We start from the raw sequence: 24307 nt of genomic DNA, 5'->3' as shown, positions 1-24307 counted from the left end.
TACTTTAATGAAACACCGTCAAGTCGGACGACTTCAGCCGTCGCTTTGACAAATCGTCTGTTGCCTGATACATGCAGCTTTTCAGAAAATATTTTATTCACACAATAATTTCTTTCATGACAGCAACATTACTATTTATTTTTTGAGTGGCAAGAAATCAGTTGCTTATTTACCAATAAGAACACAATATAAACAAACAATGAAAAAAAATATCTTGTCTACATCTAACTGACTCTGTCATTCTGCTGTGAAGTGCATTCATCGTCTCTACACCTCCTGTCGACTGTCTCTCTGTGGAAAGTGATCCGAGTATTGCTGGTCCTGGTGTAGGCATGTGATTGATACTGCACTCAGCAATAGCGCCCCCTGGCTACACAGGAGGACAGCTGTCCATGTTGAGACGAGCTATTAGCCGTCCCCTAGTTTTCATGCTGGCCCGTTCACAGTCGGCTCTGAGGACACAAAGCTCGGGTTCGATCTGCGGGGAGAAACAAAGAAGACGAGATGTGGATTCCTTCAAGACAAAATGTCTCTCAATGGTTACAAACTGCCAGCCCTCAAAGCATGGTTCACGTGTGGGTCTCAGCAGAATGACACCCACACAGGAGCAGTGGGGCATCACATGCCTGCAGGAGCTCTGATTGATTGCCATCAATTTAATTGAATTAATAATTGCGAGTGATAATGAATCACTTGCATCGGACAATAGGAGTTCATTAACAAAACTAACCCTTTTGAAAGCTGTCAGACAGCCAATCTGTACCCCACACACACACACACACACACACACACACACACACACACACACACACACACACACACACACACACACACACACACACACACACACACACACACACACACACACACACACACACACACACACACAAAAAAAAAGATTGTAGCTGTCAGAAGACGGAAGACTTACTTTGGCTCCTCTATGGATGATGACATCACCTCAACAGGACCATTGAGAAGCTCCAAAGTAGGCTGACATTTCTCACTGGTCACACATGGAAATGAAAGAAAATAAAGAAAAACAGCTACTTAAGAATCACTCGTTGTTAAAAAGTCTTCCATCAGATTTTTAGACATTTAAATATTTCCTTTATTAATTGCTTTAAAATGATGCTTGAGGATAGCGGGAACATGTCAAGGGTTTTTATTGTAATCTCACAGCTACTGATCATGTGACATACACAAAGATGCTCGTTGTGGTGGTCTTTGTACAGACCCAAAAGAAGCACATTTCAAAATATATACACATATATCATTTCAAAATACATATATAAGTAGATAGAATAGAAGCTATTTAGAGGCAATTCCAGAATACTGCTCAATGATTTGCATGAGCACACGTTGATTCATTTGTAGCCTTAAGGAAAGTGATGATGTCACTGATTTAAAGTCCCCAACAGCCTGGAGCGATGGAGGACGTCGCTGATCAGCAGAGCTAGTCTCTGCTGATCTATTGACTTGGGTGACTGGGTGTGTATGTGGTGTCTGACCCTGTTTGAGGACAGCCAGCCGCTGCCGAGCTTTTCAAGCTGCCTTTCTCCGACTCCAAGCACTCTGTGGCATCCGACAGGTTTTCTGAGGCAGCGCTCTTCTCATCATCGCTGGAACACACACATTCAGAGTTAATGCCACACCACACTCACACACACACGTTGTCTAGAGACAATGGCTTTGCAAATGAAAAGATTGAGAACACAGTGAGACACGAGCAGTGATGCATGCCAACCCCAACAAGCTAACAAACAACCAACAAACAAACAAACAAAAAAAAGGGATGAAGTGTTGATACTGGTGAATATCACGGGGCAGGAAACACATCAACAAATAGACCAAATGGGGAAAATGAACACTTGGCTTGTTTAGCTGCATACTTCTTTTTTTTTTATTTATACAAGACCACCGCAAAGTGAGCGGGAAGGGGACACTGATGAGACAAGAACTGGCTCCCCCAGCCAGAAGAGTGATGATGAGACTGATGAGGATAAGCAAGCAGCAAAAATCACATTGAAGACATCGATCAAAGGATCATTCAATCACATGTCAGAAAGCATCAGACCTTCAACCAACATCTGATGAGCCATTATCAAGACCTGGCTACCTACTGATCACTGATAGAGAACATCCATCTATTTAAGAAAGACATGATCGAATTTTGAAGCATTTGGTAGCGTCCTTTTGCACGCATGTGTGTGTATACACAAGCAGTGGAGTCAGCATTCGAAAATGGTATCAAAACTATAGAATGTGTAAGTGCCATCCAGCAGGAAGAAGACCTGTTGAGAGATGTGTGTGTAAACTGCAAGCCAACACACTTCCAACTCCACAGACTGACTGGGCCCAGAGAATTTTCCAATCAAATCAAATTGGCTTAATTTGTAGAGCACATTTAAAAACCACAGTGTGTACCACAGTGCTTTATAATAATAAATATACAACATATAACAACAGATTAGAAAGAGAAAACCAAGTCACACTCGGTAATCATAGTATGACAATATCAAAGAGTGAAAAGCCATAGAAGTAAACATACAGACTGGCAACTGTCAAACCTTGTCTGGGAAAGCAAAGACAAATTAGTTTGTAAAAAGGTCAACTTGCACACTTTGACCACAGCGAAGCTCAGTCCTCTGGATATGTTGGCCTTGATTTGGGGGCAACAAGGAGAGCCTGAGTGACTGTGAAGCAGTGTAGATTTGATAAAATTCTGGAAGGTAAGCTGGTGTCTGGGTCTGCTGCTTGGTTGAATCACAATCACCTCAGTAATGGAAAAACTTTTCAGTAGCAGGTAGATTTGAATGTCATCTGCATACAAGTGCAATGAGAGACTACGCTTCTTAATAACAGCACCCAATGGAAGCAGGCACACAGAAAAATATAACTGGTGCCCAGAATGGAGCAAGAGGAGCTCGAGCACCCAAAGCTGTCATACAAACAAATGATACAGCACTATGGCCACCAGCAGGGGGCTCCAAGAGAGAGAGAGAGGAATCTCACTGTCAACAGGATCAAAAGGATCTGAAGAATTCAAATTCTAAAAGAATAAACTTATTCAGTGGAAGAAGCTCTTCACATTGTTGTGGAAAGTGAGGACAGAAATTGCAATTTTGTACATAAAATGCAACAAAAAGCATTTATTTGATACTCTGTGGTAAATACGAATTGGAAATTCGAGAAGAAAAAACTCCAAAAACGTTCTGTCAGCGTTTCAATAACATTGTGTGATGAACTGTTTGAAGAATTTGTTTCTCTCTCTTGTGCTGACGATCATGTAACGTCTGATACATTCATCTGACGCAGCTCCAACACACAGGCCATGGCTTGACTTGACTGTACTGTACTTCACAAGCATTTCAACAAAAGAAGACCAAGCGAGCCACACTCAGGAGAAATGGACCCTAATGCAGTTTGTTAGTGAACTGAATGGAAAATCCCACTTGAACAAATTCTTTGCTAGAAACACATGCAGTATGGAGGTAATGGAAACGTAAAGTGAGTCTGGAACCAAAAAAAAAAAAGAAGTTGATGGTTGACGAGACAAAATACATCACGGCTGCAGACTGATCCGTAATTAGCTGTACATACCAATAAGATTTCAATACTCTGAAGAAGACCACACCCACAAAGCACAGCAGAGGAGAAAGGGGAAGCTTAGGTTGTCAATGTCACTCATGTCATCACACAACTTATTTACTCTGAGACAAAGAAAAGGTTTTGGCATCAATGGAGGGACAAAAGAAAAGAAGACAAAACCTGAAGTGAATTCTAACGCCTCAAAATTGTGGCTGCAGACTGCCGTCAATATCTAATAAACTTGTAGATCAATGCTTATTATAAAGAGTATCGGCGCCTTTGTCTTTCACATCAACTAGAACGGTCATCAATCATGAAAATGTTGAGTGTTTATTTCTTTAATTAAGAGCAAAGCGACGTTACCCAGCCGCTACCAGTTCCAGGAAAACCAAACCACACTGGTTTTCTTCAAGATGGAGTTTATTTTGAAAGAAGAGTCTTTGACCAACCTTTTGAAGACGGCTGTCTCCGTCTTGGCATCAACAGTCAGGCTGACCGTCTCCTTCATGGAGCCATTAATGACCGTCTCTGTGATGCTACGCTGTTCACAACACGACGGCTGGTCCTTTCCATTGAACTTTTCACCATATTCTTCCAAAGCTGAGGAGGAGGCAGCAGCATTAATCACTCACCATGCATCACCATCTGTCGGGTACTGTTATGAAAGGTGACGACTGACAGGTAACATGACATGACAATCCTAACACAGCGGAAGGTCGGGTTTTGTAGCCAACATCATGGGGAACCGTGAGGGTCTAGTGCTTCACTTTAGATAAGTAGGAGGAGGCCTGAGGCAGATCCAGGACCGACTAGAGTGACCAGATCTCCTGGCAAGCTGAGAGCCGCTGCTCCAGGTGGCTGAGGAGACGGAGGTCTAAGCTTCCTGGCTAAGCAGCCAAACTTCAGGTAAGCGGTTGACGTCGAGTCACGAGTGACAAGCCGCAAGCCACAATTCATATAAAACAGTTATGCAAGTTATCTTTAAGAAGAACCTCATGAATACACATGGCCTTTATGCTCCGTTAACATCCCACTTACCTTCAGGCTGCATGGACGCATTAACCCTCAGAGGGTCCAATTCTACACCAGTTTCCATAGCAACAGGAGAGCTGCACCTGAGTGGATCCTTTGGGCTGAAAGAGATTCAGTTTACAATTTATCCATGAAGAGTCATTTAAAACATTTAGGAAAAAACAGAAAAGGAAACAATGTTTTTTTTTCAAATCATTATTTGTCTTTAGTCCAACCTGACAGATGAGAAATCTGCCCAGCCAATTTCAGAGGAGTAAGCAGAAGAGGAGTTCCATCCTGACACTGCAGATTGAGATGCAGAGCACAAAGTGGAGGAGACAGATGGGATGGAGGTTGGAGTTATTGGTGTACCAGTTTCCATTGAGATGTCATCAAAGCTGGCTGTCCACACAGGCCCTAAGGAAATAGTTAGTAGGAATGGGTACATCAGCTGATAACCCCCATAGTTCTACCACTGAATAAATTCATCTGATTTGATAAATCAACCGACCAGTATAAAGTCTTTAGAATTCAAATCTATGTTCAATACAAAGACGAGACAAAAGCATTCAAAGGCAATTTGAGGATGACCAGACCTGTGTCAACTTCCATTCTGTCCTCGTTGTTGGGGTTGGAGGCTTTAAATGGATCTCTCTTGTCATCCTCTTCATCTGAATCTGTGCTTTCTTCACTGTCTGTACTCCCAGAACTTCTGAATGACATAATACATGCATAGATTATAAGTCAAGTTCAACTGCATCCCTAAATTCATTGTAGGGACTGGAAATACAATAGAGAACACAGTAACCCGAGTCTCAGTCTTGGGGCCCGATTCACTATAGTTCTGCATGTGTGAAAATGTCATAATTAAAAGCTATTCAATGTGAAGTCCACTACTGATTTTGGATTAGTCCATTTAACTATACTGACAAATTTCCGACAATGAGCAGTCTCTGCCATTTGTCATATTTAAAGCATCTTAAAACCAAACAGTGTTGAGAGATCTACTGTCTGTGCTACTGACCTCGGCCGCCTCTGTGCTTCTGATGTGAAGGTAATGTGTTTCTCATCCCAGATCTCATCATCTGAACCAGCATCTTCAAACTGCTGTATTTTTTCCTTGCAATGAGCTTCAAACAAAGCTACATTTGCCTGCAGAAACACAGAAACACATAATTGCAACAATGTTGTTTAAATTGTACTTTTTCAAATGTCAAACAGATGTTGGTCTAGGAACCTAAAAGCCGCTCAAAAAGGTCAACCGCTTATTATATTAGATAATGTCAATATAATAGACAAGGTGCTGCCTTACAGCTCTCTCGTGCCCTGTAACTCAACATTTCAAAGTTGTATCAGAGTTTATTATTACATTCATTTTCAATAGTGGGATTTCCCTTCCTTCATCGCTCATTGGTAAACCTGCACGCTGGAGTAGCTCGGCCTACACTGAGCTGCGTCCAAGCCTAATGGCAGGAGATTTTTTTTTTTTTTCCCAAGATGAAAGAATGCAGGATTTGCATTCTTTCAGCTTGAATTCAGCTGCACCTACACTGAGCAGCATCCAAGTTCCCTGTAATAAGCTGCAAGCACAACCGAGAGCACAACTTGAATGCACAGCATGACACTAAGCAAATAGAAAACTGCTTTTAAAAGGTATAAGACATGATAGGGAAGAAAAGGAAGGAAAGGAAAAGTCAGGGAAATGAAAACTGATTTTATGGAACATGAAATGAACTGCAAAGAATTGAAGAAGCATGTTATTTTTGTTATTACCATGTTTTTTTTGTTTGTTATTGCAACATTGAAAAACAGATTGTGAAAAACAAACCAAACATATCAAAATGTATGATTGTAGTTGCAAAATCTTTAGTAACCAAATATGAATTCAGCCCCTGGAGCACAACGTCTAAATGTAGGGTGGTGTGGTTGCAATGTCAGCTGCTGGTCACAGTCCACCAGCTGCTGCCAGTCTCTCATGGAAGTCATCTTACTAGGATGAAATCAGCTGCTTTTGCCAGAATCAAACCCTAATGGCCTGCAGTGGTCTGGAGGTCATGTCTCCATCTGTACTGTCCATCTGCAAGTGCCCTCATGCAAAAGCTGAGGATGTGGCTGGTGGCATCTCTGCTTTGGCCCAAGTGTCAAAGTGTGCTAATTTTGGTAAGAAGTGCATTGCGCTATGTCTGGATGAGCATCCCCACTGCCTTGTGGGACCCTGTCTGCTCCACTGCTCCCCCACAAGGCCCGGCTTCCTTCTGGACTTCAGTGGGATGTTGGAAAGGACCCTGGCCCAGTTCAGCCTTGTGTGACCGCTCAAGTCAGGCTTCTGCTGGCCCTCATTTGGATTCCAGCGCTGTCCACCTTTGGATCACTTGAGTCCCTGTTTTGCACCACTTGTCTAGCTCTTGTTACGTTGAACTGTACCTCCATCAACTTGAGAGGTAGCTGCAGCTTGTTGTTGTTGCTGTACAGCGTGACGCTGTGCTCTCTCGATGGCAATCCAAGCCATATGTGGTGTAGTCAGGCTGTTACGGGCTTTCCTCTCTAAGGGTCTCAAATGCAGACAACGGTGACAGACGAGGTGGAGGCCACGGTACTCTGGGAAGAACCCTAACCCATGCTTTAAACTTTCCAGCCGGACTTGTCCACAGAGTTCAGCCAGTCAAACAACTCAGTGCAGCTTTACTGGATGGATGTTGTGTCTTTCAGAGAGCTGCCCTTGCCCAAGCTCTTGAATAGCTTCTCTGTAATGGTTGAAATAGCTGTGAGCAACTTGTCCTCTATCCTCTTATATCTTCAGTGCCAGCTTGAGGTCTTGGCAGTTGATGCACTAGCTATTGTAGAATGGAACCAAAGGAATTTGCCAAGTCAAGTCACAAAACTGCCAGGTGTGTTTTTGTGCTTCCTGCAGTCAGTGCACTGTCACGGCAGTCAGAACAACTTTGCAATATTTTCCAAAATACTTTAGTTGCGTTATAATGTAACTTAGTTCACGTAATTAAACACATTGGCACTGGAGACATCCTACATCACAGCCATGAGACAGTCATCCTTTCTGTGGTCAACAACTGTGTTTTGCTCCAATTTAAAACACAAAGACAAAACAAAAAAAACCCAAAAACAAAACAAAAAAACTTTACAAATACTTACACTTTCATTTGTACTCAGAGAAAAGTTGATGTCTGAAATTCTATCAAAGGGGATACTGCAATGTTAAAAAAAAGAATACAGTTTAATTTAGTTAGATCATTGGCAATGGCATACATGAAAGAGTACACAAGCTGCTACAGGAACAATGATGCTGCCCTATTCTACACAACAGCCACATTTTCTGCTCAATGCAAAGCAAAGAAACAAAGTCAAATCATTATTAGAGAAGCCTAAGTCTGTGTGTGTGTGTTAAGGGATTAACAATCTCTCAACTATAAATCACCTCTCCACCCCATTTAAAATACTGACAGAATGAAAATTAAATAAAGCATCGCATAAGGTTATTGCTCACATGAAACTCTGATTTAAATGAATGTGTGAATGTTGAATTTGATACTGCATTATATTTTAGAAAGGTTTTGGTGCAGAAATATGTTCAACTTTTGGTTTGACTGCTCTGCATTGCAGATCGAACCTCTCCCAGAGTTAAACTATAGTCAGTGTTAATTGTGTGGTCTACAATGTGCAGATTATTGCAATGTACAAAACATTTGCCCAGCCACTTGCTAACATATTTATTTTTTGAATTTCTTTTTAAAGTTTTCTCTTCTTGAGCCTTCCTTAATCGCACCAGTGATGCGACCTTACAATTACAGTATTGGTTTGTTTGGCACAGGTAGAAAAAGAGTGGCAGCAATCTTAGGACAGATTGACTCAAATGAAATTAGAAATGCAACATTATTATTTTTCAAAAACCAAGCCAATTCTAATAATTAGGGTTAGGGTAAGCCTATAACATAAGAAGTTCACTAACCCTATAATGTAAAAAGTTAATAAGAATGAATCCAATAGAGTGCCTCATCTTTTGGTTTTTAAAGTTAATACTGTTCAACACCATTCAAGTTATCCATAGAAAATGTGTCTTTGCTTTATAATGAAACATTTCTTTTTTTCAATTGTCAAGCAATTGACTTTCAGCAATTTGGAAGCAAGTGCTTGCAAGACTTCAATATTTCATTTTGCTTTATTAATCTTAATGAGACAATAGCAGTATGCCACATTTATAGACCCTTTCATTGTATCCCAACGCTACAAACCGAGCGAGGATGACACTCAGCATGGGCTCAGAAACTCCACACATTGCGGATAAGCCACGAGCGTGCATGCCCACAGTCCTTCACCGCCAATTTCTGAATATCTTCCTTTTGTTGTCATTAAGGATCGCAAGGAATTCTTTAGTAGATCAGCTTTAGCCGATGTCATTGCCACAGTCTACCTGACCATGCTTCATTGGGTAGACGATGTCAGCAAGTAGACGGCTATTCTTTGCTACCTGCTCGATCAAATCCAGCCTCTAAACAGGTGACAGTCCATGTGCCTCCAAGTGTCTCGATGCCTCCAACTATGTAGCATCTGGGCAGGTTTAAAAAAGTAAGAGAAGGGCTTTTGTGCACACTGAAGTTGTGCGTCACTGGAGGAAGGCACAGACGTATGAGGCATTGATTATTTCCATCAACAAGGGGAAGGGCTACCTCCACAGATGGCGTCTATGTTGTCGACATGGATGAGATCCTGCAGTCACAGCAAACGGCTCTACAGCCACGGAATGTTGATTAACAATGGCTTTGCCCAATCAGAAGCCTTTTTTTTTTTTTTGGAAGAAGAATAAAACTGACTGGATGGCAAGCACAATAGCACTTATCTTTATTATTGTTATAGTGGCATTAGTTAACTTAGACCAACAGAATGCAGCCAAAAGCAACTGGCTTTCTGTCTGGCGCTTGCGCAAAGCAACCTCCTCCTACAGACTGTCAGTGGTTTTCTGATCCCATACTAAGATTCCAAGGGCCTTTATTATTTGGTGGTCTTTATTATTCGACTGCAGCATTTGGACACCATACGAGAAGAATAAATACTTACTCCACAACATCGTCCTGATCAGCAAACTCTTCATCATTGAAGCCAAACTGCTCAATAAAATTGGACGTCATTTGCTGCATCTGATAATCGGAAAAGGCCTGGCACAACCAAGGACCAATGATAATAATGATACAGTCTTGACTTTGTACAAAGCTGATCATTACTTGCAATGTCATTTGAAAATGCGCAAGACCAAGGACAGGAAGATTATGGACAACATGGCCATCCGCCACAATGCTTAGAAATGAATTCAAATGTAATGTCAAGATTTTCCATTTGAATTACAATTAGTTGGTCAAATAAGTGAAATGATTGTAAAACATTAAGCACAGAAATACATATTTTTCATATTTCTTTTCTGCTGATGCATTATTTTCCCATGAAGTATAAACAATGATTTTTCAAATCCTTTACACTTAGAAATCTTCATGGAAAAGCAAGTGGATGTTATAAGACCACAGTTTAGAAAATGTAGACATCATTGAACAAAATGATCATTCTTTTTTGAACAGGCTACGTCTTCGTGTCAGTGGGCTCGCGTTGTGAGCATTTGTGTTTGTTTTTGTAAGCCTTGGGTTCCTACCTGTTGTAGAGATGAGTCCGGGTGAAAGCCACCATCTTTGAAGTCAACCTCATCATCGCTTGCAGAATGTATGTGGTGTGCAGTTACCTGCAGGAATACATTTCACTTTATGCGGTGCAACATGCCATCATTTACACTGCAAGCCACAAAAGACAACTCGTTCGAAATCTAAAAAGGCCGAGTCCCACTCACGCATTTAAGGAAGGAAAATCAGATTTTAAATGGATTATGTAATTGATATAACGACTCACCAAGTCAACAGCGTTTCTCTTGTTTGTGTCAGCCAGCTGCCCAGAAGTAAAGGCGTCCCAATTCTCTCTGTCCTCTGCTGGGAGCTCTGTGCCAAGCCCATCCCACAAACACGTTAAATACTTGAAGACATTGCGTGTCTTCATTAATCAATTGTGTATCTCTTCTTCCTCCTCTTTTTTTTCCAAACAAAATGATGACTAATTCCCAACTTGTTATATCAACTGGTGGAGGTTGAATGTCATAATGCTTGTTCACCTGGAAGACTGAGTTAAGCTAAAGCAGCTAGAGTCAAGGTGCTCAAACACCAGGCAAAAGGCCCAGCAACGTGAATAAACACATTTCTTTCTGAACACGCCAAGCATCAAATAATAGAGATTGCTGTTTGCATGAGATTGATAGCAGCCTTGACAGACAGTGAGGTACAAAGCCAGGAGTCCTTACCAGATATTACTTGCTGTATTAGTGGTCCATTTGTACCTTTCTCACAGTTATGAACTATGGAGTTGGCTATTCTGGTGAGGTGGCCCATGTAGCCTCGCCGTCGGCCACCTTCTGCCCTGCAATACAAACACAGATTTTTATTATTATTATCATTTAAATATGAGACATGTAAAAGACGGGTGGCAGGGGGGAAAAAAAAAGGATCATATCACTTTTTAAACCGCTGCACTTTACTTCATGAATTTTCATTAGACTATCATTAGCTTGTTTAGTTCAATTTACCAAGTCAGCGTTGTTAAAACACCTGCGCAGCCCCAAACAGAGGCTCTCTCTCCAGTGTTTTTACAGCCTGTGCAGTGGCAGCTACACTGCTTTCTAATTCAAGTTTCCATTCACATTTGTGTTGTGGCTTCATTGTTTATTAACTACTATTTTGTTTTCATTGTAACTTTGTTTCATAGCTTGCGGACTACAACTCTGCATTATTTAAGACCCATAGACGAGTTATTGAAAATGAACGAGCAAAGTTTCAGTCCAAACGACCCAGCGACAGGGGGGTAAGTTTAAGATTGGTCAGTTTGCAGGCATCTCCTCGGAAGTGACTGTGCTGACTCCGGACTTGAAAGTACACAGTGGATCAACACCAACAGGTGACACCAACAGCATTCCACATCGTCAGTGAGCATTCATGCAGGAGGATTGTGCGTCGTTGCCATAGGAAAGGACCCCCAAGAGTTAACTGGGCTCTAGATCAAGCAAAGCCAGTGTTTTACCGTAGCAGAGCTGATTAGATACAGCAAGCCAGCGTTCTAAATTAAGAGATTCAGAGCAAGAACATGAGAAGGTGCAGTGTTGCCGTTTCCAACATTTCTGGAGTCCGGAGTTCGGTTTTGTGTTCAAGCCCAGAAAACAAATGTCACAACATCTGTCGCATTTTTTTTTTAGACGAGAATTAGACTATAATAATTCCATTAAATAGCTGCGAAACAAGCTACACTCTCTTTACCCGTCAATGACACAAATATTTTGTACTGTACATTTTGAGTAGTAGCTCTTCTATATGTTGAACTTCAAACATTAAAAGAATAAGAATAGAGACAAAATGAAGATAGAATTGTTGGCAACACATTTCATAGTTGATTCGTTATGTTAACAACTGACACTCACTGTGTCAAGAGCATATATACTGTATTATGTCATGAAATTATATATCAAAATGTGCAGCTTGTCTGCAACTTTCTGTGCTTTAACGGTGACCAAGACACAGTGTCTGGAATGTGAATACATTCATCCTCTCTGCAATAACTGTTCTGAATAGCAAAAAATAACCCACTCTTTATTATTTTTATCTGTGTGAACGTGCTTGAGTGGTTTTCTTTTTAAGCTGTGTTGAAGACAAATTTCTGTTGTTTTTTTTTTTGTTTTACTGAAAACAGACAAAGTTCTATCTATCTATCTATAATATGGTTTCTTAGGGCCAGATCCACAAAGAATGGAGCGTAGCGGTAAATGGCGTTGCAGCCGTAATCTGCACCACCTCTGGGTCAGATCCACCAAGGCTTTTCACCCTCATGATAAATGCAGCACCTGAGGATTCAGCAGCACAAACTGCGGTCTGGTGCCCTGGTACCACTTTGTGCCTTCGAGCGCAAGCTATGATAAGATTGGTGCACACCCCAGTCACCAGACCTTACAGTTCTAATGGAAGACTTTATTTTTGTTGCAGTGGGAAGAAAAAAAAAAAAAAACTTACATCAAAACAACTTACAGAAGCCTATTCAATGTGGTAGCTGTGGGCTGTGGCTTTAAAATAGTCAGTTATGTGTTGCGCATGTGGTGAATTTGTGATCAATCTGCTGACGGCGGCGCAGCACAACTGCTGCTGTTTGCTCTGGAAACCAGTTGAATGGGAAATCGGTCCAGTGAGGACACAACACCAGTGTTGCATCGCGCTCATGTTTTTTATCATTATGCGACGTAATGAGGTCACTTGAAAGGGGGCCGCATTAACCCACTAAAAAGACTCATATCACCCCCTAGTGTTGAGGAGGAGGACGCGATCCCATCAGTAATTCCACTTTCTCACTTGCATGTAAACGGAGACAAGGACAGAAATCTGATTGGACGCATTTTGAGCGTAACTCAAGTTCATGAATATGAACTTGTATTTTCACTGGTGTTTGCTTACTTATTCTTACCTTGCTGTTTTATTTGTATATATTTTTTATTTATTTATTTATTTTTCATTTTCTTTTGTGTATTTGGTTTTGTATCCTTTTAATTCCCTTTCTTTTCTTACATGTTCGAAATAAATCAAATCAAATCAAAATCAAATAACTTGATTGAGCTGCGGATGCAAATGCACTGAATGAAAATGATATGAGTACCGTATGAGTACCACCCAGAGCTTTATTGTGTCTACTGGTGCACACCGAGTGTGATGGTGGAAAATGCCACTGACTTTGTGCACATGGACATAAAGATTTGTTCAGATTTTGTTTAAAGATTTTTTTTTTTTTTTTTTAAGAGTTTAAAAAAATAAATTTGCCATTGGTCTTGTCAGATATATTAACACATTCTTGTGTTTTGCTCCTCAGCATCCCCAGGCGACAGACATGACTGAACCTTCACTTTCAACATCAGAAGGTAACCCCACCCATCTCTCATGCTGTTAGTTCAGAACATAGCAGTTCCGCTCTGCATGTAGTCTAACCCCCCTGAATATTGCACACCGTTCATTTCATGACATACTTTACAAAACAACAGGGTTGGGAAGCTTAATCTCAATGATTACTTACTGCTCTTTCTCATTGGAACTCCAAGCGTCGACAATTCTTTGTATAAACTGGCACTTTTTAAATAGCTGTTGACAAAGAAGAGGAAAGGTTATGGCAAACTTCTGCAAGTGAGGAGATGTAGACTGGATATCAAAGCATGAGGACAACAGGAAACACTTGGAGAGCTGTGGTCTTACATGGCTGATGAGGAGGCTTTCTCTTCCATGTTCCTCCTCTGTGTTTGACAGGCTGCCAGTTTGGGAGGGAGGCAAAGCCAGAATCAAGGCTGTGCATATCTCCACCTGAATGTGAAGGAAATTGTTCCATATGTATTTGAAATACATATCCTGCGGACAGAAGTAAAATAAACGGAAAAAGTTAGATATCATTTAATATTACACAACAACAGTGAGAATGTCCTGATTGATGAACTGATGTGTGTCTTTGCAAGAAGTGGTTCATCAGTGGCAGACAAAATCAAATAGCACAGTCTGGTTCTTGACTTGTGCTGAATATGCAAAGTAACTAAACCACTGAAACATTTTTTGTACAGATGCAAATGTTACCCGTCGGTCATGGGAAAAGAACAAGGAAACACAAGGAAAAAAATAACATTTACTTTAGAATGACCACAATTCAAATAACAACAGATTTTCCCTTGTGTGTGTGTAAGTTTCACACACAACTTTGTATTTGTATCCCACACATGTGTCACTTGACTGATTTTGAAGTCCAAGGCCCAAAGGACAACTGGATGATGTGCAATATGAAGGATATTCTTTCTGCCACATGGACTCCTTACACAGGAAGCACTTACTAGTATCACTCCCAGTGTGTTGAGATTGACCAGCTCTATATTGATGCTGTGCGTGTTGCTCTGCAGAAGGCTGGCCACCAGTCTGACCACACTCAGCCTTGTGTTTCCCACGGGGGGATCCAACACTCCCCAAGTCGTCTTCATCACATTCTTCTGTTGAGGAAGAAGAAAATAATACAAATACAAAAAAATTGATAAAGGAACCCCATGCAGTGATTTTGACATTTTTTTCTAACCATATAATGCCAAAGGTGAACGCTGAGACCATCAAGCTGTTCTTCCGTGACATCACCAAAGCAAAAGAATAAAAAACTTTGTTTTTTACCTTTGGAGGTTCTAGTAGCAGCTGGTGGAAATCTTTGAGCCGAGGTCTTACAGCTTCCAGTATGCCGTGGTTTATTGAGAACGAGGGGTGCGACATGCCGGGAGGACATTCAATGTGACCCTCAAATCTACGACAGACAAGCAAAATGAGAGAAGTAGCATGGCCACGCCCTGTGCCTTCATATAGTACCGTATTTTTCAGACTAAAAGCCGCTACTTTTTTCCAACGCTTTGAACCATGCGGCTTTTTGCAAAGGTACGGCTTTTCTATGGATTTTACTTCACCCGCCAGGGGGCGCTTTAGCAGGAAGTGCAAAAACGAGACAAGCGGCGACACGGAGCGCAACACTGACATAGACACAGCAAAGGTTTGTGACGAAGCTCTTCTGAGGCTGTTCAACTCCGACACTGAAGAAAGTGACTCCAGCGGTTCCAGTGCGTAGGAGGAAGATGAACAGTGACAGGTGGTTTCTGGGTTCAGTGTTCATGAAGCCACTTTAATGCTTCCAGTGCGCATGAAGAAAAGGTGACAGCGGTTCGACGTGTGTTCAGTGGGTTCAGTGCGCAACTTCTCTGTTTTGGTTGATCTGCACTTTTACCGCTATGTTACCGGCACTGTTGGGTAACTAATCAGTTCAGTTATGTAAATAAACAAGAAAGAAATTTTTCTGTGTAGCGGTAAATCTATCCATCTAATCTTTATCCAGCCATCTATCCAATATATATCTAATTTCACAACCTAGATATCGGCGGCTTATAGCCCGGTGCGGCTTATATATGTACATTTCCATTTTTTTTATTTTTTTTATAAAAACTTAGTGGGTGAGGCTTATATTGAGGTGCGCTCTATAGTCCAGAAAATACGGTAAATGCAAAGATATCACTGCAGATCTTAAAAGGAAATCATTGTCTCCATTACCAAGGGTCTACATCAGCAGTCAACACAAATGTGTTTTTCAAGTCATCTGCATATTTTAACATTCAATATCGAGTTTTCCTAATACAGTGCGGCCCTATAGGTTATGTTGCCTCAATGGGGAAAATGATGCTAAAAGTGGCTTAGGCCACAAAACCTACGCTGGTCTCCTGGTCTCAAACAAGGTGAGGAGGATCTGGATAACACTGACGATGGCAGACTCGTTCTTCTCCTGGTCAAAGATGTTGGACAGCAGCTGCTCCACAGTCTCCTGCCTGGTGGGGGAGAAAGAGCACATACACAGCACATCAGCAACCGCATTCAGTCTTTGTGTGTGTGGCTTTGTGGTTGGTTGAAAAACACCAGAAGTTACTTTTCCAGCGTGGCCAAGAGTGGGTCTGCATCTGAGGAACCCTGGACCTGAAACATCTGGTCTCTGCTCAGTCTGATGATCTCGCACAGTGACTGAGAGGCGTTTGAGTGTCGCTGTGTCGGCAAACACAAAGAAAAAGACACGTTTCTGAATTACGTCAAAACCTACACAAAATATCAAATAACAATCATGCAAATGAAGGCAAACGTGACAAAATTCAAAACAAAACATACAAAAAAATACTGCAAGTTTATGGAGGTTAAGTTTGTGCCACCACCCCGTAAACCAATAAAACATGTTTTGCTGTTGAATTTGTAAAACAAGGTGCATTTACAAACCATATTGTGAGTATTTGTGGATTATTGGATGTTTCATTTTGTTTATAAGTTAGAGGCACAAATGTACTCCCATACAGGTTAAACTTACATCCTCATCTTGGGAAGGTTTCACCATGTCCACCAGTCTCTCAATGATCTTCTCCTCATTCAGCCACTAGATTTACATGTGGAACAAAGATAAGGGATGATAAGAAAGGAAGGGAAGCCCAGAGCAGCCAGACGACATTCTTGAAGTATTCAGCATTTAATCTTTTCACCTAATTTTGTCAGATTTGATATTTTCCCACAAGAAATACATTTCAGAGAATTTAGTGCCCCACCTCTGGCCCCTAGTAGAACCTGGTTATCTGCACGTGGTCCTCATACTAAAACTTCACTATATACAAGGGTGCAATGACAGTGACCTATTTGCAGGTGTCTCTACTTTAAGAGCCAATAAAAAAACAAAACAGTCTGACATGAAAAAAAAAGATATTATGAACAACATATTAAAGATAATGGAGCAGCTACACACATTCAGAACGTCCTGTCGCAGCTGCGGTGGTTCAATGCAGGTCAGCATTCTGAGAAGCAGGTCCATGATAGCAGACGTGCCGATGTGTTTGATCATCAAGTCTACAAAATCCACTTGCTTCTGCAGAAAATCCACAATCTATAGAATAATAATAAGAAAAAAAATTGCATCATTCGCTTAAACAAAGCAAAACATTGTGCATTGTACATACTGGTCAAACTGTGTACAGAGCTGAGGCAATAAGCAGATGGATTCAATTCATTTATCGAACATTCTTGAAAAGAAACGGGTGGTTAATAATCATATATCTGCATCATACTCAATCACTTGAAAAATTGTTTCAAAATAATTGGAAAATTTACAAAAAAAATCATCAAAATCATGTAGCCATGACATGCTAGGTAGTCTGTCAATATCAATCATGAACCCAAAGCCTATATATATTATCCCTGCTCGGTAGTTAGTAAGGGTATAGTAAGGGTATAGTAAGGGTATAGTAAGGGTATAGTAAGGGTATAGTAAGGGTTAGTCTCTTGGTGCATCGCCTCCTAACTAATTAAGGTCCTCAGAAAAAGGGTCTGCCACATTTAGAAAATAGCACTTCTAATGTCATGATATCACTGGGAACTGTATATCAACGCCATGACATATGTTTACCAAAGTAACCACACTATACATATGCAAATCAATAAGCAACTGAATAACAAATATATGACATAGCAGACATTACCCAACAGATTTGAATGAATGCAGGTGTCTTTGTGATGCCACAGTACCTGTTCAGGTTTGCGTCCTATGAGAATGGACAGGACCTTTGAGAAGAAGCTGGCCAGGAGCGGATTGAGAGGTGGCTCATTGTGAAGGAAGCAGTACAATTTCTTCAGCAGTTTCTCATCCTCCCCTAGTCTGTCATTGATCTGGCTCACATCTGAGGTCAGCAATTCACACGATATGTTGGGATACCTGCAAGAGATCAAACACAGCCCATCAAAAAAATTTAAGAAAGTCAACCAAAAAAAATAAATAAAATGACATAACATGAAAATAAAACAAGGAAAACTTGTATATATATCTATTATGGGATGTATGAGATCCTCAATGGCACAACAACAGTAGAGAAAAACCAAGTGTCAAAGACGGTTAAAAACAGCGGGAACAGTCGTTTCCCAACCAGAAGCTGCAGCACCGCTGCACACAACTGGTGGCTCTTCACTGGCAAGAAGGAAGAACACAAAGCATCACCACGCCAACTGGGGCGGCCAGTGAGAGACGTCAGGCAGAGGCAGAGGCAGAGGCAGCGGGAGCAGAAAGGTGAAGCCAGGGTCCAGGGGCTCGTGACGAGGACTGCAGACAATCATCACCAGCAGGATGGGATCCCACTCAGTGTGGACACAACTCTGGCTGAGGACCTGAGCGTTTCCTACACTTTGGTTTGAGACCAACGCTGGCATTGCGGACAATCTGCGCATGGTCAGAGCGGCACATGCGCTCACTGTATCAGAGCAATTAAATGAGGAAGACATTGAAGCCAGCTAACGCTAGGGAAGCACCCAGACCAGATGGCATCTCTGGAAGACTCATGGTCTTTCAGTTTGTACTTCATTTGTATTCAAGTTGTATATTTTTGACTCGCTCTTTCACTGCACAGTCCCTGTGATCAGTTCTCAGCATTTCAATCCCCAGTTTTGGGAGCATGTGATGAATAAAGTTCTGAATCTGAATCTTTAGCTGAAGGTGCATCAACAAAGTATTGAGCTGGGCCTGTGGGTGCCAGATTTTCTGAAGAGAAACAAGGCTGTGCATAGGTGACAAAGTATTAGTGGTGTTTACAATGCTACATGTTTACACTCTGCAATGCACTTAAATATTGCTACATGTTCACAGTGACCTTAAGAGGGCACTGTTGTGACTTGGAAGCATGTGTTTAGTGAGGAGTGTTATTTATGAGAGCTATGTGCATTATGTAAAAGAGGGAGAGGCAGTGCTATGAAGAGGATGTGCTGGGTCAGAGTTACGTCAGCACAGGGGCTCGTTATCTGGAGAGAGACGTTCAAGTTTGTTGTTGACCATTGTGCTCGTTCTTTCTCAAGAGTTCCCTTGACAAGAAGAAGAACTTTATTGATCCCACGATGGGGAAAATTACAACAGGATGCACCTGAGCTCAAATTTGACCTTCATGGCAAAGGCTGTGCATACTTATGTGCAAGTCACTTCCAAGTTTATGTGCAAATTTGCAATAATCTATTGTTTTTTTTTTCTCAGTGTCATAATGGTGTGTGTGTGTGTGTGTGTGTGTGTGTGTGTGTGTGTGTGTGTACAATTTTGAGGGAAAGATATAATTGAATTCATTTTGGAATAAGGCTGCAACATAACCAAATGTGGAAAAAGTAAAGATCTGTGTGTACATTCTGGATGCACAAGCAACACATTTTCACCCGTTCAAACTTTGAAAATGTGAAAAGCCCTGTGCAGAGAAAAACGTGCAGACGTGTGTTAATCAAACACGCAGCCACTGTCAAAGGGAAGTGATTGGATTCCTCACTTCACTTTTGAGTTGCTCTTACTTGTATTTAATTTTCTCCTCAACATCAGAAAAAGGTTCCTCCGTGATGAAGGACACCAGGTCCTCCATGCACTGCGGCCTGAGCAGGAAGTCTACCAGTTTGTGGTTCTGGGCTTTGCACTCCTGCAGGACATCGTCCTCATCCATCAGCTCCGTCAGGGTCACATCTTCTTTTTCCAACAACGTGTCAATGTGGGAAGTGGTGTGCAGGTCAAATTTCCAAAACATCTTGGATCTAATGTGAAAAGACAGAGAAAACAGAGTGAATCAACTTTAAGTTAAAAAAAAAGAAAAAAAGTTGAACTTTTAATTTCACAGGTTTTGTTTGTCCTACCTGAAAATACGCTGGAAGGCCAACAGCAGAGCTTGGGTTAAAATGAAGTGTGCTCGACTCTTTGGAAGTTATTGGCCATTCCAGGACACACCAGTAGTAGACACACTGGAAAACAGAACACAGAGGTTTGACAGGAGAAACCTATTAGAAGTGAATATAGCAACTTTGAGATATTGTCCCAGCATTTGCGCTCCTCTTTTTCCAACACATTTCTTATCCTGGTCAATGATTTTGCAAACTACAAGTAAAACAGCTCCAAGAGAGCACTTGCATTTAAAAACATCATCACACAAGAATGATTTTGAAAATGTTAAAAATGTTTTAAATTTTCCAATCAAAATGAGTAAAGTGACCCATTTTGCATTGACCGGCAATGTGTAGCTGCACAGGACCTGTGAGCTCGTCGCCAGCTTGACAATTCACTCCATTGTAGGACTGGAGATGAAAACGGCGTGGCACTAAACACCTCCCCCCCCCCACCCCACCCCCCCTTCCTTCCCATGGATCTCACCGGTGGGCATCATATACCTGGAGCCCTTCATCATGCAACTGCAAGCTGGAAACTTAACAAAAGGCATCTGGTTGCTATAACTACCAACAATGGGAGCAACGTCATCAGAGTAGGTTGAGCTGAACGGGTGGCTGAGGATGTGCAGCGCTTCACTCACAAACTGCACTTTGCTATTGATGAAGCAGTGTTGGAACAAGTACTCAGATATTCTGCCTCAAGCAAAAACAATAAAAACTGCTGGCATTTAAGATCAGTGATCAGTGCTTTTATGAAATGTTTTACTGTGTCTTACAGTTGCGGATCTGCAACTGTGTGCTGCTGCTGCAGTATCTGGTAAAACTAAAGGTCAAGTAGAGAACAATCAAAATGTACAGTGCTAAAAGCAGTCACTATTGTTAACAATGAAGAAAAGTAGATTTCCGAACAATATTTATTACATTAGTGGAGAAGAATTAGTGGTGCATTCATTGATGTATCACTTTAATGTTCCTGTCAAGGGGTAATCATGCTAGCTAGGCAGTCTGTCAATATCAAGGTAGCATATTTAGCCGTTATGACGGCTATAGTTTTCCTCTAGATTGAGGATTACATTTTATAAAAAAATAAAATAAATGCTGGTGTTTGTCATTGTTGTCATGTATGTCGTTTATTGTCGGTGTGTACTGTAGTGTTTTTTATGTGCGTCGTCTGAGATATGCTATGGACTGTCAGTGAAAACGAATCTCCCCATAGGACAATAAACCAAATCAATCAATCTTTAGTTCTTTTGTATTGTTGGTATTGTGTATGAGGATTTGTTAAAAACGAGAAGAAAATCTGTAATTTGATGTGAACCTCTTCTTCACGGAGTCTTAACAGGCAGCAGGTGCTGTGGCATTTTGACAAGGAAAGCCTGCAAGGCGTCAGTTGTCGTCAATTGAAGCAGGTGACACACATTGTTAGCATCGCTTATCACGAACACACCCCGCTGTGGCGCTGGCCAGGTCCTGACTCGAACCAAGTCCACACTGACTCACTTGCTGTGTCTCAATTTATACTGTTGATACTGTACATTACCCTATTTATTTATGTACCACCAACATTCTACCTCAAGATTTTCCCATATTTCCCATATTTTTATATTTTTATCTCAGCTTGTATATAGATTTTTTAGTATTGTATTTCTGGAACTGGGCAACGACATTTTGTTGTGAATTGAACCACTGCTGTGTTTTTCTTCATAATGACAATAAAGAAAGTCTAAGTCTAAGTCTAAGTCAATTCAGGGTCTGCATCGCGTTCTTCGAGTACCCAGCCTAGAAGGACGGACAAACCCCGCCTCCCCGGCAACCACTCGGGACGGTCTCGCTTTCGGCGTATTTCCTCGTTTTGTCACCGCCGGCTGGCCAACCCCGGAAGTGACATTTTTATAGTATCAAGCTAACCATTGGTTCGCCATCTAACGATGGCGTTGGATGATCAAATAAGTAAAATCCTACTTTATGTGAAACTTCAATACTTTAATTTATATGTCGTGTCTTTACTAGTAGATGCCGCTAATTACAGCTGACTTGCCAGGATCCCACGATGCTTTGCAGCCGCACGCAAAGCATCATGGGATACACAAGTACGCGAAGGATAGTAGCGGTGCGTCATTGGAATCGGCTAAAACGAGTGCGCATTCCGAGTACCCATTTTGAGCGTCCTCAGTACCCTTGGGAATTGGGACAAGCCTTCGCGCAGTGCGATGACGCAACTTCCTGTCAAAATGCGTACTTCAAGGATGCAGACCCTGAATTGAGACACAGCAACTGACTCAGCCACACAAAGTACATGACGACACAATCACCAGAACGCACAAACACACTCACGCTTCTGCACTCAAACAGCAAACACATTTTCCCCCATGATTCCTCACAGTCCTGGAGGCAGCACCTACAGTAGCTTCCTCCAACTGCCACAATATGAAATAAATGAAATGTTACCAGTTCACCGGCTGAGCCCTAAACACAGCGTTTCACACCTTCGTCCTGGTCCGCATGGACTGGAGCCAATCATCCAGCGCCAGCCAGGCCAGTGTCTTCAGCGGAACTGCTGCACAAGCTGGAGTCGCTGGGTTGGACTGTGTTCTCTTGCGTTATATTCTGTGTTTATTTGATGTTTATGGTGTTGGTGGACGTTGCCCAGTGAAGCCAACACACCTGTGATTGGCTGAGGTCAGGTGTGGGTGTGTGAGAGAGAGTGCAGAGACACGCAAAGAAACTGTCGGACGTCTCGTCCGTTACATTGAAGACACAATGCTGTGTGTTTTCCATTGAAGAGGATAATGTATGGATCGGAGTCATTTAAAAAATGTATTCCTCAAATTATTAGACCCATATTGACATTTAAGTGAAATAAGAAAAAAATATATATATATTTTTTAAATGTAGTCAATTTTTACATCCCAGTTCCTAGGGGGAAAAAATAACGAGACAAAAAAAATCTCCTATTTGTGGTTTGTTGCACCAGTATTTTTTGTGCCACAGCTGCATCATTGGAGGTTTTATTTTAACTTCTACAACCAACCACAAATAAAATTACTGGTGACATGTCATATTAGTTTGGCTTTGAGTGTGAACATTTATTATTATTTTATGCAACTGTAAAATGGGCCCCTTAAGCAATGTTCGTCTGTGCTACATAATTTACAGGGTTATCATTTTTGGTTCACGTTTTCATACTCAATACTCAATGGCAAATAATGCAATAATGGTTTAGAAACCTTGCTTGCCTCTGCACAATTTGACCGTCTTTTGCACATCTGTTTTGGTTGTTTGTTGAACATAGATTCATTTGAGTGTTTTTGTAACTACTGTTTACTTTATTTTTTGTACTGTTTTTTTTTTTAAGTGCTGCAAAAGTGTAGTTATCAATAAAGTACATCTATCGATAGATCGATCCAGATAGACGATTATATGATCAAATGCTTTTCATGAGGTATTTTTTGCAGTACAGTAAAAAAAAAAAAAAAAAAAAAATCAAACACTAAAAGACACTTTGTGTGTGTGTAGTTACATATGGCCCCAACGATTGAAAGACAAGGTTTTGATCCACAACCATATAACTTTACTGCCTACGCGGTTTTAGCATTGAGACCAGCTCAACAAATGCTTGAACAACAACCAATTGTGACGTTTAAAATCAGCTACCTAATTTATTTCAGGCATCACCAGCAACGCACATCCAGAATAGAAGCGAGGAGGCAGCAGTAAACACTGAATAGAAGCGACGAGGAGGCGCAGCAGTAAACACAGCAACCCAACACGAAACGGCTAACGACGCTAGCGTAACCTGGCTAACAAAAATGTACATAATAAACATATTACGGTAGACCGTTACTCCTGATTTGCGACATTTACCTCGTTTTACAGCTAAGTTCACCAAGATGGCACTAATTTCTTGCCGTACTGTTGCCACTGGGCAATTCATTTGCTACGTTTCAGATAGCCAAGAAGGGCTCTTGGGTTAGCAGGCTAAGCACAGTGTGGCTATCTGCTACCAATTCGTCACTTCAGCACAAACGTCGGTAACACAGTGTCGGTTCGAGCAGCAGTGGAGCTACCTACCGACAGACGACGATGAACAGCAAATCCTCCGCATGTAGTCTTCCTGCTCACTTTGCTCTCTGTTTCAGCAACACGATCGAAAACAACATGAAAAATGTGCACAATTTAACGATTTAAAGTGGTTACAGCAAAAAGGGGAAAATGTAACACAGAGCGTGCTGATACTTTGCAAGATGGCGGTTTCATCAGATTCTACCCCACCCACCCCACATCCACGACACCACACTGACACCACCACACCATTGGTTGCCATCGAGATTCTCACGCAGATCCTGGCGATGATTCGCTGTGGATGATGCCAATTTCCA

At 41.4% G+C, this 24307-nt stretch overlaps 1 protein-coding gene across 11 annotated transcripts; it reads right to left on the bottom strand.

Annotated features, from left to right (window-relative positions):
* Window positions 1-74: 74 nt before the first annotated feature.
* ppp6r3 (protein phosphatase 6, regulatory subunit 3) lies at window positions 75-24197 on the bottom strand. Of its 11 annotated transcripts, none has more exons than XM_076049253.1 (26): window positions 24000-24196; window positions 19902-20006; window positions 19569-19802; window positions 17781-17967; window positions 17005-17142; window positions 16579-16644; window positions 16153-16265; window positions 15941-16054; window positions 14865-14991; window positions 14540-14692; window positions 13920-14069; window positions 13744-13808; window positions 10946-11061; window positions 10504-10589; window positions 10253-10339; window positions 9670-9767; window positions 7750-7804; window positions 5624-5751; window positions 5196-5308; window positions 4836-5016; window positions 4627-4721; window positions 4038-4188; window positions 3601-3618; window positions 1509-1619; window positions 929-1003; window positions 75-478 (listed from the first exon to the last, which is right to left on the bottom strand). In XM_076049253.1, exons 3-26 carry the CDS (start codon window positions 19793-19795, stop codon window positions 427-429), a joined length of 2706 nt encoding a protein of 901 aa, XP_075905368.1. In that variant the 5' UTR covers window positions 19796-19802; window positions 19902-20006; window positions 24000-24196; the 3' UTR covers window positions 75-426. The 11 variants fall into 11 exon arrangements, with proteins under 11 accessions (XP_075905368.1, XP_075905367.1, XP_075905365.1 ...); XM_076049252.1 differs by having other exon boundaries at window positions 5196-5311; window positions 24000-24195; XM_076049250.1 differs by having other exon boundaries at window positions 13744-14069; window positions 24000-24197.
* Window positions 24198-24307: the final 110 nt, after the last annotated feature.

The sequence above is a fragment of the Nelusetta ayraudi genome, unplaced genomic scaffold, assembly GCF_046127955.1.
Source record: "Nelusetta ayraudi isolate G7.1 ecotype Tasmania unplaced genomic scaffold, CSIRO-AGI_Nayr_v1 ptg000111l, whole genome shotgun sequence".
NCBI lineage: Eukaryota > Metazoa > Chordata > Actinopteri > Tetraodontiformes > Monacanthidae > Nelusetta > Nelusetta ayraudi.
The sequence above is the reverse complement of the archived record's forward strand: the minus strand, read 5'-3'. Positions and strand labels throughout refer to the sequence as shown.